Source organism: Phaethon aethereus, assembly GCF_964289735.1.
Source record: "Phaethon aethereus genome assembly, chromosome: 20".
In the NCBI taxonomy this organism is placed as follows: Eukaryota; Metazoa; Chordata; class Aves; order Phaethontiformes; family Phaethontidae; genus Phaethon; species Phaethon aethereus.
In genome coordinates this window covers 11887360-11900295 of record NC_138596.1, presented here as the reverse complement: position 1 = coordinate 11900295, position 12936 = coordinate 11887360, and the positions used below count along the sequence as shown (strand labels likewise).

General features: G+C 47.1%; 1 protein-coding gene across 1 annotated transcript; it reads left to right on the top strand.

Annotated features, from left to right (window-relative positions):
• Window positions 1-8900: 8900 nt before the first annotated feature.
• HSPA5 (heat shock protein family A (Hsp70) member 5) lies at window positions 8901-12568 on the top strand (the record flags this gene model as incomplete). Its single annotated transcript, XM_082009115.1, has 8 exons — window positions 8901-9016; window positions 9176-9407; window positions 9706-9843; window positions 10119-10231; window positions 10313-10703; window positions 11023-11260; window positions 11467-11634; window positions 12009-12568. 8 exons carry the CDS (start codon window positions 8901-8903, stop codon window positions 12566-12568), a joined length of 1956 nt encoding a protein of 651 aa, XP_081865241.1.
• Window positions 12569-12936: the final 368 nt, after the last annotated feature.

Below are 12936 nucleotides of genomic sequence, written 5' to 3'. Positions count from 1 at the left end.
CTGGCCTAATGCTCTCCCCTTTTCATGTTTGAGAGATCTGCGGTTCACTGCTCAGCAAGTGAACAAGCAGGAGATGATCTTCTCTGAAGAATACAGATTAGCTCCCTAATTAGGCACAGGTTTTACATTTGTTGGGGTTTTTTTTCAGTGTGTGGAGAAAGGCTGATAACCCAGTGCACTAACAACCATCACTGCTCCTTGCATGTGTAATTAAGTTCTCTCATCTATAGTTTTAAGCTCACAAGTAAAACCCTAGTAGAGACAAAAAGAGGTGTTGTCAAAAGATTGCATTTTTTAATGCATAAAGACATATTACACCTGATGGTTTAAAGGCCATTCTTAGCAAATCCAGACAACTGTGTATATAAAGCTCTCAAAACCAAAACAAACAAACAAAAAAAAACCCAAAACAAAAAAACTCAGCAACTCTAATCAGTGATTGCAACTCATGCATCCAAAGATGAGATTAAGCAAGGAACTTGAAGGACACGCTAATTTAGATGTTTTTAACTAGGACGGTCCCAGAGAAATTATTAGAAAAAGAAACACTGACATTACTGCCAAAGTTCTTTGAAAAACAAATAACAACTTCTTGCAGTAAATTTATTTTTAGTCCCAGAATTTAAAGGCTCACAAAAAAAAAAAAGCACCATTAAACTTGATACTGCCTGCAAACACAGCAGTAACTAGTTATTAGGCTATGAGCTACGGATATCAGCTGGGAAAAAGAAGTTGCATCCATAAAAATATACATACACAAGGTCTGCAGAACTATCTTTTGTCTTTTCAGGCGCCTTCCTCTGTAAGGCTGTACTGAAGAGTTGCTCATAGTTTATCAAATCTTAACAGTGTTAGCTGACATTGTCCATTTTAAGGTGCCCACCCATAGGCTCCACTTTTCTGGACAGAAATTTAATCCAAGTGGTTCTCCTGCTTGTGAGCAAGTTTTGGGAAAGAACAGGGGACCCACATGGGGTCAACAAGCCTGTTGACTTCACCTGCGTTCCCACGTCGCTGCCTTGCCAAATTTCAAAACAAGCTTCTATTTTTGTGTCACCCATTATAAACACATTTAACAGTAGACAAGCAATTAAACAGCTTCTGAGGTGTCTTACATACTTACAAGTAAAGTAACTTCTTTGACTGCTTCACTCTGTGTCTCTTTTTTTTTTTTTTTTAACTAGAGAAAATGTTTTCAGCATCAGGGATGGGCTAAGCACTCTGAGCACTCTGACAGTTTTCAGCTTCTAAGGAAAGACTGTTCTTTTCTCCCCTGGCCCACAGGTGGGAGCACACTCCAAAAGCCCAGTCAGCAAAAGAGACAAAGTTGTCCTGGAAACAATATACATTTTCTGGTAAGTTGTGATTATCAAAATAGCAGTTAAATTGCTGGTAACCTTTTCTGGAGCTACAGACAATTAAAAGAAAAAAAAACCAAAATCACTTCATACCCAGAAAGCAAGTAAGATTCCCACAGAGTCCAGAATCCTAATACACATTCATACAATCCACCTGTCCAGCAAACAAAAAGAGCAACAAAACAGTAGAAAAGGTCAGACTACTGCAAAACAATACTGTACCGTTTGTGATGTCACCTGGGAAAAAAAAGAGACAGTACAGGCCTTGCACATACTTCGAAAGTGAAGTTACCACCTAAGATAGAAACCATTTGGGCATCTCCTCATCATACAACATCACAGCTGTTAAACAGAGGCACCAAAGCACTGAGTAACTGTGAGAAGTTGCACACTGCTGTGCGTTATTTTTATTTTAAATTAACTGTCACTGTGAACTTCATGCCCAAAACAAAACAAGGCTCTGAAGACTACCATTACCTGCATCTGCACTTCTAAATATACTGGTCTCAAGAGTACTGGATAATATCCTACCAACTGAGCAATACCCATGTGTCTATCTTACCTGTTTCTACTGTAGAACACCATAAATAACAAAAGCAAGAGGAGAATTTGGAACTGAACCACAGCAGGTCAATAAGTACCACTGTTTTGTCAAGAACCATGAAAACCCGCAGGATTTTCCTGTCAATCTGCAGGAAGTCAACTGCACGACAGCAGTTTTTACCCCATGTACAAGAAAAAGGAATCAGCAGCTTCCCCATCTTTATAATCCTCCATTAAAACTAAACTAATTTGACTGCTAGTGGTTGCTACTGAAATACACCTCTATGAAGAGGAATGCCTCATTCACTCCCATTTAGCAATTTTTAAAAATTATTCTGAAGTCACACAAGTATAGCAAGCAACAGTGCAAACGACTTTGTCTTCACCTTAAGTTTCTGGCAGACAGTTCAGAACACTAGAGATGTAAAGCAGGTAGTTTAATACGCACAATACTTCAGCAGGCTTGAGACAGGCTCTAAAGAAAACCTGCAACATAGTAAAGAAAACCCAAAAAACCTCGTTGAGCAAGATGCACCCACTATTACACTCTTCAGATACTGATACTATTAACACAGCCTGTCTTGAAAGAAGAAACTATTCTACCACAACACGCCTATGCGACACACACTGCTCCCCTCCAAAAACCTCTTCCCTTTATGATCGTTATGAAAAGACAACAGTCACGTTTTCTGACCTTCCCAGGCTATACAACATTCACTCCACGCCAGCATCCGGGACAAGAGCTTTAGAAGCAATTAGCCACAGTCATGCATTTGGTAACACACCACAGAAGGCAGCATCAGGGCAGAGCGAGTGGCGGCAGCTTCAGCTGGTACTGACCCCAGAACTGTTTGCCAGATTACTTTATCAGTTTCTCATAAACCAAGAGGTGCCCATAATGATCCAATCACTTGGTGTATGACGGCCACGCACCATACTTGAAATAATAGATGTCTATGTAGTTGTATAAAGGAGACGGTTTAGGAAATTTAGATATCCAACGTGCTGCTGTGGCTGAAGAAACAACAGACATTAAATAGCTCCTGCTATCTGCAAATTATTTTTCAGTCCTGGCAACTTCATTTTGATATGAAAACATTTCAATTTTTTGTCAGTTATTGCAAAACCACTTAGTAACCTACTAAAAGCCATGACGCGGTAAGAGATACTCAAATGATTTCACTTCATCACACTCCACCATATCAACAACAAACATTGCATGACCTGACAGCATCTAAGATGTTTTGCCCTGCTATCAACATTACATAAGTTTGTTCAGAACCCAAGATGATCTATGTCTTTGATGTGTGCAGGACATAGATTGCTTCCTATGTTTAAAAGTCCTGCAAAACACTACATTTAATCTTTAGGTACTGAACTCCACCCTACAAAGTACGTGGTTTTGTACACAGGAACAAGCAACACCTCTACTGAATATTTCTGCATTTCAGTTGACAGAAAAGAGATTAAGTGGTGAATACTGCTACTACACCAGATTCTTCTTCCTCCTCCAGCATTTCCTGCCCAGGGTTATTTGCTCCTCCTGAGTCTCGCTATGCAAGACGCAACTTCCAAAGCAAGTTTGGGCAGATCTAACGTAGGCAGGGCTGGGCAAGGCAAAAATGAAATCACTTCAACTTACTGAAAAATAGTTCCTATGCAAGCTTGAATAGCTTCCATACTAATTCACCCCAGATGAAGTATCTCTTTCTTCATTAATATTTATAGTAATAACTAACAAGCCTTCTCTCTTTATATAAGCTAGCAGCCTATCTCCCAGAGTTCATCTAAAAAAATCATTTTTTAGGCTTTTTTTAAAATTATTTTTCGGTAGGATAGTTCACCATGCCCTGGGACTTATCTGCTGAACTCTCCTATTACAATACCCACCATCTCTAAACATGCATACAACATGCAAAATGCATTTCAATTTGCTACAGTTCACTCTCTAATCAACATTAATAACAAACTCATAACTCAAGTTTGTTTCTGCCCCATGGCTGCTCTGCAGCTAGCATTGAAAATAGTGTCTATCCAGCAAGATTTATGTGTAAGGAGCACCTCGTTTCTCATGCCCCTTATAGATAAGTTCTGTTAATGCACGGGATCAATTGGCCACTAAATTGTCTATTACGGTACTACTGTGTTGCATAAAATTAACAAAAGCATATAACCATGCTGAACTGTACTCCAGTTGCTTGTGATGCTAGAAAGAAGAGCTCCCATAACGTAAGCAGTCATGCTAATAAACTTTTAGTCAGAAGAAGTGCAGAACTCAAAGCCGGTCAAACTGACAAGAACAACCGGTTCCTGCCCCCTTCTCTTGAGACTAGCTCCCTTGCTCATCATGAAGCGTCTCACCCATGGCCCACGACAAAGAGTTACCTGCTACTAAGGACAGGGTATATTCTTCCAGGGCCTGACAAATCTCACATCAATACCCTCCTGTGGAGTATCTCAAGTATTTTGGAACCCTCCACGGCAGCCGCAGTTCAGGAGTCTGTTTCCTAAAACCACCATCCTGCTGCTTTTACAGAAGTGCAGTATTTCGGATTTCATGTACTGTCTGTGCCATTCCCCCCTCCATCATCTTCAAATTACAGCTTCTACCTTGTGAGGCAATTGCATCGTCCACAAAAATAGCATTCTACCTATCAGTAAGTGTAGTGTCACATGCTCAGTTTGAGAGCTTAATCGTAATGGCTTTCTTCCTTCAGAGCACAGTATCATGACTTTGCAAGAAAAAAAAGAGAGATACTTGCTTGGTCAAGTTCTTCAGCGTTAAGGGTCTATTAGCAACAAAAAAGGGAAGTCATGATACTTGTCAAGTTATAAGTTTGAAACCTACATAACACAAAAGCCACAGAGAAGAGCCGTCAGCGACGTTCACGACTCGTCGCCCAGTCCCACGCTGGCCAAGAGTGGAGCGGGCCCCAGCTATCAAGTGCTCCAATTTTTCGAATACCTCTGCAAACCTCAAGAGCTACCGGCTCTCGGGCACCAACATGGCAGGTAGGACTGGCTCCGGCCGGCGGCGGCTGCCAGAGGAGAAAAGGCACAAACACTCGAGGAAATCTTACAGCCAACTTCGCTCGGTCCCCGCCGCCGCTGCCGGGGCACCAGCCTTCCCCCGCAGACCCGGCACCTCTACCCCCGCACATGGCTCCGGCCAAGCCTCCCCTCCCCAGCGTTAAATATAAATAAATGCAGCCCACCTACCCACAGCTCGGCGCCCGGAGCGCTGCCCGCGCCGCTCGCTTCCCTTAAACCCCCCCGAAGGGTTTTGTCAGGCCCCGGGGCCGGCGGGAGGGCTGCGGGGCGGCCCGGCCTCGCCTTCCTCCTCTTCCTCCTCCTCCTCCCCGCCGCTCCTCCTCCTCCTCCTCCTCAGAGCACCGCGGGTGTGGAGGGGGAGGCCAAGCGGTACCGCGGGGGTACGAGCACGCCCCTACCCGACCAGCGCCCGGCTCCGCCGCCGCCGCCGCCCGGCTCCCGCTGCGGCCCCGCGCCCGGCGCGGCACTGCGCAGGCGGCGACCGCGCTCCTGGGACATGTAGTCCCCGGCCGGGGCCGGGCGGAGGCGTGGCGAACAGTCGCACAATTTGCCCTTCTTTGCCAGAATCTCAGGAAACCTACCAGTTTCGCCGACAGGGCCTGGTACAACCGCGCCAGTGAAAGGAAGATGGTAAGGCCACAGCGCGAAGGGCATGGGATCACTCCTTGTAACACACAAGTAAAGTATTATGCCCAGTAGAAATACTAGGGAAAATTAAATAGTAGAATGTAATTTATTATTTAACATGTGGATGAAAAGCTGGACACAAGCCGGCAATGTGCACTCTCAGCCCAGAAGGCCAGCTGTGTCCAGGGCTACACCCAAAGCTGCGTGGCCAGCAGGGCAAGGGAGGGGATTCTGCCCCTCTGCCCCGCTCTGGTGAGATCCCCCACTGCAGTGCTGCGTCCAGCCCTGGAGCCCCAGGCACAGGAGGGACATGGACCTGCTGGAGCAGGGCCAGAGGAGGCCACAAAAACGCTCCGAGGGCTGGAACAGCTCTGCTGGGAGGACAGGCTGGGAGAGCTGGGGGGGTTCAGCCTGGATAAGAGAAGGCTCTGGGGAGACTTTATTGCAGCCTCCCAGTGCTTAAAGGGGGCAGACTTTTTAGCAGGGCCTGTAGCAATTGGACAAGGGGTAATGGTTTTAAACTAAAAGAGGGTAGATTTAGACTAGATGTATGGAGGAAGTTTTTCACAATGAGGGTGATGAAACCCTGGCCCAGGTTGCCCAGAGAGGTGGTGGATGCCCCATCCCTGGAAACATTCCAGGTCAGGTTGGACGGGGCTCTGAACAGCCTGATTGAGTTGATGATGTCCCTGCTCACTGCAGGGGCGTTTGGACTAGATGGCCTTTAAAGGCTCCTTCCAACACAAAGATTCTATGATTACATGAAAATTTATCCCAGCAGAGTATTTAAGAAGCCTGTTCTCTGAAGGGAAAAAGTCTGGATAGCTGGAGACCCATAACTACCATTTGTAGTCTAGGTCTGCACTACACAGCTGCGGTGGAGAGGGATGCCTCATCACAGTGTATAACATTAGCAATTGGCTGAGGCTCCGAATGTCACCCAGCGCTGCGAACTCTCGAGGACTGATGAGTTCCCAGGCATGCTGTGAAGAATGGCACGGTATCCAGGCTTGATGGTGCTTTCAGTGGGAAAGGGACACCTCCTGAGCCACCACAGCTGCTTGCTTTTTATGGCCAAGTTATGCCCAAGCTCTTCCTAACAGGCAACTCAAAACAAAAGCCAAACGTTTACACTTGTATTGCTCTCCAAAATACCGTCTATGTGTGCCTTTTTCTTAACTGACACAGTTACTGCCCTGAATTCTCTTCTCTGAGAATGTCTTATGTAATTGAATTTTTAATACCCAAATAATGTTTTAGAAACAACGGTGGCAAATTGAAATATAACAAAAAGATGTTCAGTAAGCCCAAACACACAAGACACCAGCGAACTGTTAGTCTGGTACCACACAGCCAGCGCTCACACTGTGTTCCCAACAGTGGCGCAGCATACCAGCTCTATTTACCACAGCACTCCCCCTAGAGAACTGAGGAAAATGAGCCCAGGGCCTGGAAGTATGAAACTGCCCTGTCCCCCATCTTGTCTGCACAAGGTTTCCTAAGAAGAAATAAAATGCTTACATCATTTACAGTTCTCAGGACACACAGCTATAGTAGGAGATAATTCTCTTCCAAGGACTAAGCTCAATAATTTGCATCAGACACCTCAGGCTTTTTAAAAGGAGAAAATCAAGTCAATATTAATGCAATGCAGATACAATTCAATACAAAACCCCAAAACCAGAGATATAAAGGACACAAAATATACTTCAAAATAGAAAGAACAGTATCAAGACCCAAATGGCATTTCCAGATGTATGTTGCACAACAACAACATCTTTTGACAATGTCTCATTTCATAACCTTATAAAATCCCAGCAGCTGGGCCAGGCCTCACTGGCACAAGAGGTCATTTTTAAAAAGTCATTTATACCCACAGAATACTGCCTGAACATATTGGTGTCTCTTTCTCTTTTTGTAATCACTTTTTTATACTACAATTAGTTGAAATTTTTTTTGGTTACATTTCAGATCTGATGTCATCCAAAGGTGAATGAACAACTTTTAATTTCTAATCTTATGCCACTCTCAATCACTCAAAACTTTCAATTTGGAGTCTGTACTTGTAACTTTTGCTTTAAAATGTGATTTTACATATAAGCGGGTAGATGGATCACATATGTATGCATGGATCCACGTATAAGCCAATGGATGGCAGAGATGCAGCCAGGCCTGTTACCTACATAATGTACGGGTGTCTTGGGTGGATCTACACTTCCACTGACCGTGCCTTTCTCTTCCTGTGGAGTTTCCCACCCCAAGAAGCCAAGGGGCTGATGAAACACCATGTAGTGAGTTACATCCAAGTGAGGACATGGTGACTCAGTGTCCAGACATCACGATTGAGAAGGTGGCAAGTGCCTTCCCTGACAGACCTGCTGGTGCTCTGGTTGGGGCCGGTGTGAAGCACAGTGCACCTGCCCAGGGACAGGCCCCCAGATGCGGTGCACACCCTGAGGTGCATGTGGAGAAACCCGCATCTCCTCACGGCAGGCTGCCCACCGTACCACCTTGCCCCAGCGCTTCTGCAGCTGCTCAGTGTCGGGGGCTAACGGGTGTCTGTCCGCGGGCTCAGGAGGCCTCACTGGGCCAGGCCCTACTCTGCTGCTGAGGGATATGTCCACCCAGCCAAGGCCAGGCCCCGATGCCACTGCTGGGCTCCTGCCACACCCTACCTCCTTCACAGGGTCCCGGCGGCCCCAGGGGCGCTGCCAAGGCCGCTGCGGGCGCCCCGAGGCGGGAGGCGTCGCAGGTGTGCGGGCGGCCAGGGCCAACCCCCGCAATGGCGGGCTCCGACCCCCCGGAGTCGGTAACCATGGAAACTTCCAGAATGTCCCCCCGTTCCCTGCCCGGGTCTCGCCATGACGGCCACCCCCAGCCAATGGGCTCCCTCCGCTTGGCTCACGCTTCTCTGTTGATAGGTCCGCGACGCCGGCGGGGTGAACCAATGGGGTGACGGGAGGGGGGCGCGCCAGGCATGTCAGAGGGACCGCCTGATTCTCGCCAATCAAGGGAGGCCAGCTTAGTAGCAACTAACCAATGGGAAAGCTCCAGCGAGGGCACTGCAGCCAATGGTGAGCCTCCACGAAGGAGTAACGGAAGGTATATAAAGGCGGGCGGCGCGGCCTGCCTGTGCAGCGGCAGTTGGGGGTGCGGAGCGTCCGTCTGTAACGGTAAGGCTGGCGGTGCAGGCCTGGGGCGGCCCGCGGGCCTGGGGCGGCCCGCCTCGGTCGTGGGGGGCGGCGCTGCGGGCCGCGCACGTGGCGCCTCCATTTTTTGACTGGCGGTTTCTCGGCAGGGTGTCACGGGCGAGCGGTCGGTATGAGGCACCTCCTCTTGGTTTTGCTGCTGCTGGTCGCCGCACGGGCGGACGACGAGGAGAAGAAGGAGGACGTGGGCACGGTGGTGGGCATCGATCTCGGCACCACTTACTCCTGGTGCGTGGGGAATGGGCCTGTGGGCCCTCGGGGAGTGCGGCGTTTCGGGCGGGTGGGGGCGGGGAAAGCGGGCTGTGCGGTTCGGGCGGGGGGGCGGGGAGGGGGGAGCGGAAGAGGGGGTGCAGACCCTAGCGCCGCCTGATTGCTCCGCTACCCCAGCGTGGGTGTCTTCAAGAATGGCCGCGTGGAAATCATCGCCAACGATCAGGGGAACCGCATCACGCCGTCCTACGTGGCATTCACGCCCGAGGGGGAGCGCTTGATCGGGGACGCCGCCAAGAACCAGCTTACGTCGAACCCCGAGAATACCGTGTTTGATGCCAAGCGGCTCATCGGCCGCACCTGGAACGATCCTTCCGTGCAGCAGGACATTAAGTACCTGCCATTCAAGGTGCGCCCCGAACGCGGAAGGATGGGTGGCGGGTGGGGGGCCTTCGTGTCTTGACAGAAGAGGCTACTGAGTCATGGTGCCCTTCTGAGCAACGCTGCAGTTCTCCAGCCCTGCCGGGAGGGTTAGTGTGCAGGGATGTGGCTGTGCTGTGTAGAAAACAGTTCCTTGTGTTAGGTAGCGTTCAGGTGATGATGTCTTGTTATATAGAGACTTTGCTTAATCTTAACAGAGAAAGAAACACTTGGACAAATGGGAATAGTTTTATGAATGGTTGAACAGGACAGTATGTTCTTTTCAGGTTGTTGAAAAGAAAGCCAAGCCCCATATTCAAGTCGATGTTGGAGGTGGACAGACAAAAACATTTGCTCCTGAAGAAATTTCTGCGATGGTCCTCACAAAGATGAAGGAAACTGCAGAGGCTTACTTGGGGAAGAAAGTGAGTTCATGAGTGCTACCAGTAAGAACTTGAAGCAGCAGTTCTACAAAACTGAAGACGGGTGGGATGAATCTGTGGAGTAACCTTGCAATCCTAAACTCTGTTCAGGGCTACTGCCCCTTGGGCAGCCGAGATGAATGTGCTCAGCCGATGGTGGGCTTTCATATATATTTAAAGGATAATGGTACTACTTGGTAGCAGCAATGGTTATTTATGAGCTATGTGCTTTTCTTTCATTTCCATTAACAAAATTGTATCTCTTGCTCCTTATTCAGGTTACTCATGCTGTTGTTACTGTGCCAGCCTACTTCAATGATGCTCAGCGTCAGGCTACAAAAGATGCTGGTACTATTGCTGGGTTGAATGTGATGAGAATTATTAATGAGCCGTAAGTAGCCTTACCTGTTCTGCCTGCTGGGGAGGTGGGGGTGGCAGTCTCAGGTTGCTGAATGGGCTGTTCCCTTTACAGAACGGCTGCTGCCATTGCTTATGGGTTGGACAAGAGAGAGGGTGAGAAGAATATCCTTGTGTTTGACTTGGGTGGTGGAACTTTTGATGTATCCCTCCTCACAATTGACAATGGAGTCTTTGAAGTTGTGGCTACCAATGGGGACACTCACCTGGGTGGAGAAGACTTTGACCAACGTGTTATGGAACACTTCATCAAACTCTACAAGAAGAAAACTGGAAAAGATGTCAGGAAGGACAACAGAGCTGTGCAGAAGTTAAGACGGGAAGTGGAGAAAGCAAAGCGAGCCTTATCATCTCAGCACCAGGCTAGAATTGAAATAGAATCCTTCTTTGAAGGAGAGGATTTCTCAGAGACGCTTACTCGAGCCAAGTTTGAGGAGCTGAACATGGTAAGTTTAGAAGGGTAAAGGTACATTGCCTCAGCTCTAGATTGGAGACTTGTGGATGTGCAGTATTTAATGCTGTGACATTGCACTTCAGTGCAAGCAGGAAGTTTTTTATACTCTAAAAAGCAGGCAGCTGCTCTTTGTCAGGGTAGCTGGGGCTGTATGTATGTTAGTGACAGCTGAGATCTCATCGAGGGTGGTCATAAGCCAGTTGATGTTCCTCTTCTTGCAGTGGTTGTCCTTTGTACCCTAAGGCTGCATAACTGAGAGACTATACATGTGGGAATACAGTCTTATAGTCCTGGGGTTTTTGCCTTCCTAGGACCTGTTCCGTTCCACTATGAAGCCTGTTCAGAAAGTTCTAGAAGATTCTGACCTAAAGAAGTCTGATATTGATGAGATTGTTCTTGTTGGTGGCTCTACTCGCATCCCCAAAATACAGCAACTAGTTAAAGAGTTCTTCAATGGGAAAGAACCCTCTCGTGGCATTAATCCAGATGAGGCTGTAGCCTATGGTGCAGCTGTCCAGGCTGGTGTTCTCTCTGGGGACCAAGATACAGGTAATGACACCTCTATGGTCACCTCAGGAGGGTGTTGCCTGAATGGTGGATATTGGTTATTGCCAAACAGAGGCAGTGGAACCTGCTACTTTTTCAGGCCTTAAGTTCTGTGCCTCTGAGGCCCCAGGGTCCTGTTTACAGTGATGGGATGTGGTGTTTCTTTCCTGTTGAAGTCATGTCACAGTCTTACCCTTGATTTGTTCCAGGTGACTTGGTGTTGCTTGATGTCTGTCCTCTGACACTTGGCATTGAGACTGTTGGAGGTGTAATGACTAAACTGATCCCCAGAAATACTGTTGTTCCCACAAAGAAGTCTCAGATATTCTCTACAGCTTCTGACAATCAGCCAACTGTGACAATCAAGGTCTATGAAGGTAAGTGTCACCTGTAGCCCATGTGACAGCTGGAATCTGTCTGTAGGACTCTCATACTTTGTACTATCTTGTGTCAAAGGCTGTAGATAACTTCTGGAAGCTTACAGATACATATCTACAGAGAAGAGCTCAGTAACAGTGCTAGCTCTCTGAAGTAGCTCTGAGGCTTTTTGACTTACATCTAAAGCTGTTATTAGGATTTTTTTCAAATGTCTTTTTCTATGGTTGTATTCTGAAGAGCTGCTCAGAGTACATGTCCATATAGGTGTCAAGTTGGAATGAAAACCTTGTCTTCAAAAAGTGTGTAGCTTGTGGTTTTGCAAAGTACAAACCACAGCTAGGAAAGACAAACCATATCTAATTGTGTTTCCTAGGTGAGCGTCCCCTCACAAAGGATAATCATCTTCTGGGAACTTTTGATCTCACTGGAATCCCTCCTGCCCCTCGTGGTGTCCCCCAGATTGAAGTTACCTTTGAAATAGATGTAAACGGAATCCTCCGTGTCACTGCTGAAGACAAGGGCACTGGGAACAAGAACAAGATCACTATTACAAATGATCAGAATCGGCTGACACCAGAAGAGATTGAGAGGATGGTCAATGATGCTGAGAAGTTTGCAGAGGAGGACAAGAAGCTTAAAGAACGCATTGATGCCCGGAATGAGCTGGAAAGCTATGCCTATTCTCTGAAGAATCAGATTGGGGATAAAGAGAAGCTGGGTGGCAAGCTGTCATCTGAAGACAAAGAAACAATAGAGAAAGCAGTAGAGGAAAAGATTGAGTGGCTTGAAAGCCATCAAGATGCAGACATTGAAGACTTCAAAGCAAAAAAGAAGGAGCTGGAGGAAGTTGTTCAGCCAATTGTTAGCAAGCTCTATGGCAGTGCAGGCCCTCCCCCTGGTGAAGAGGAAGCAGCAGAGAAGGATGAGTTGTAGATACTGGCATCTCTGAATGTTGTGTGTGTATATATTGGACTCAGGAACACTTGTTTAAAATATTGAACTCTTAATTTGGAATGTAACTTTGAATCTTCACTTGACAGTGGAGCTGGAAATGCTAGCCCAAAGTGGCTGTATACTGCTTTTCGTTAGCAGTTGCTTGATGGCTGGGGAGGGAAGGGTAGTGGGGGGGGAAAAGGGCGGGTGTAAATGCAAAATGGGTTTAGAAGTATTGGCAGTGGAAGCGTTCTATTTAACAGCTTGGTCATATGAACTTGGTGTAGAACTTTTCTACCTGAAGTGACCATAATAAATTTGTTATTTACACTGGACTTTGTTCTAGTTTTGTGTTTCAATTACCTAGT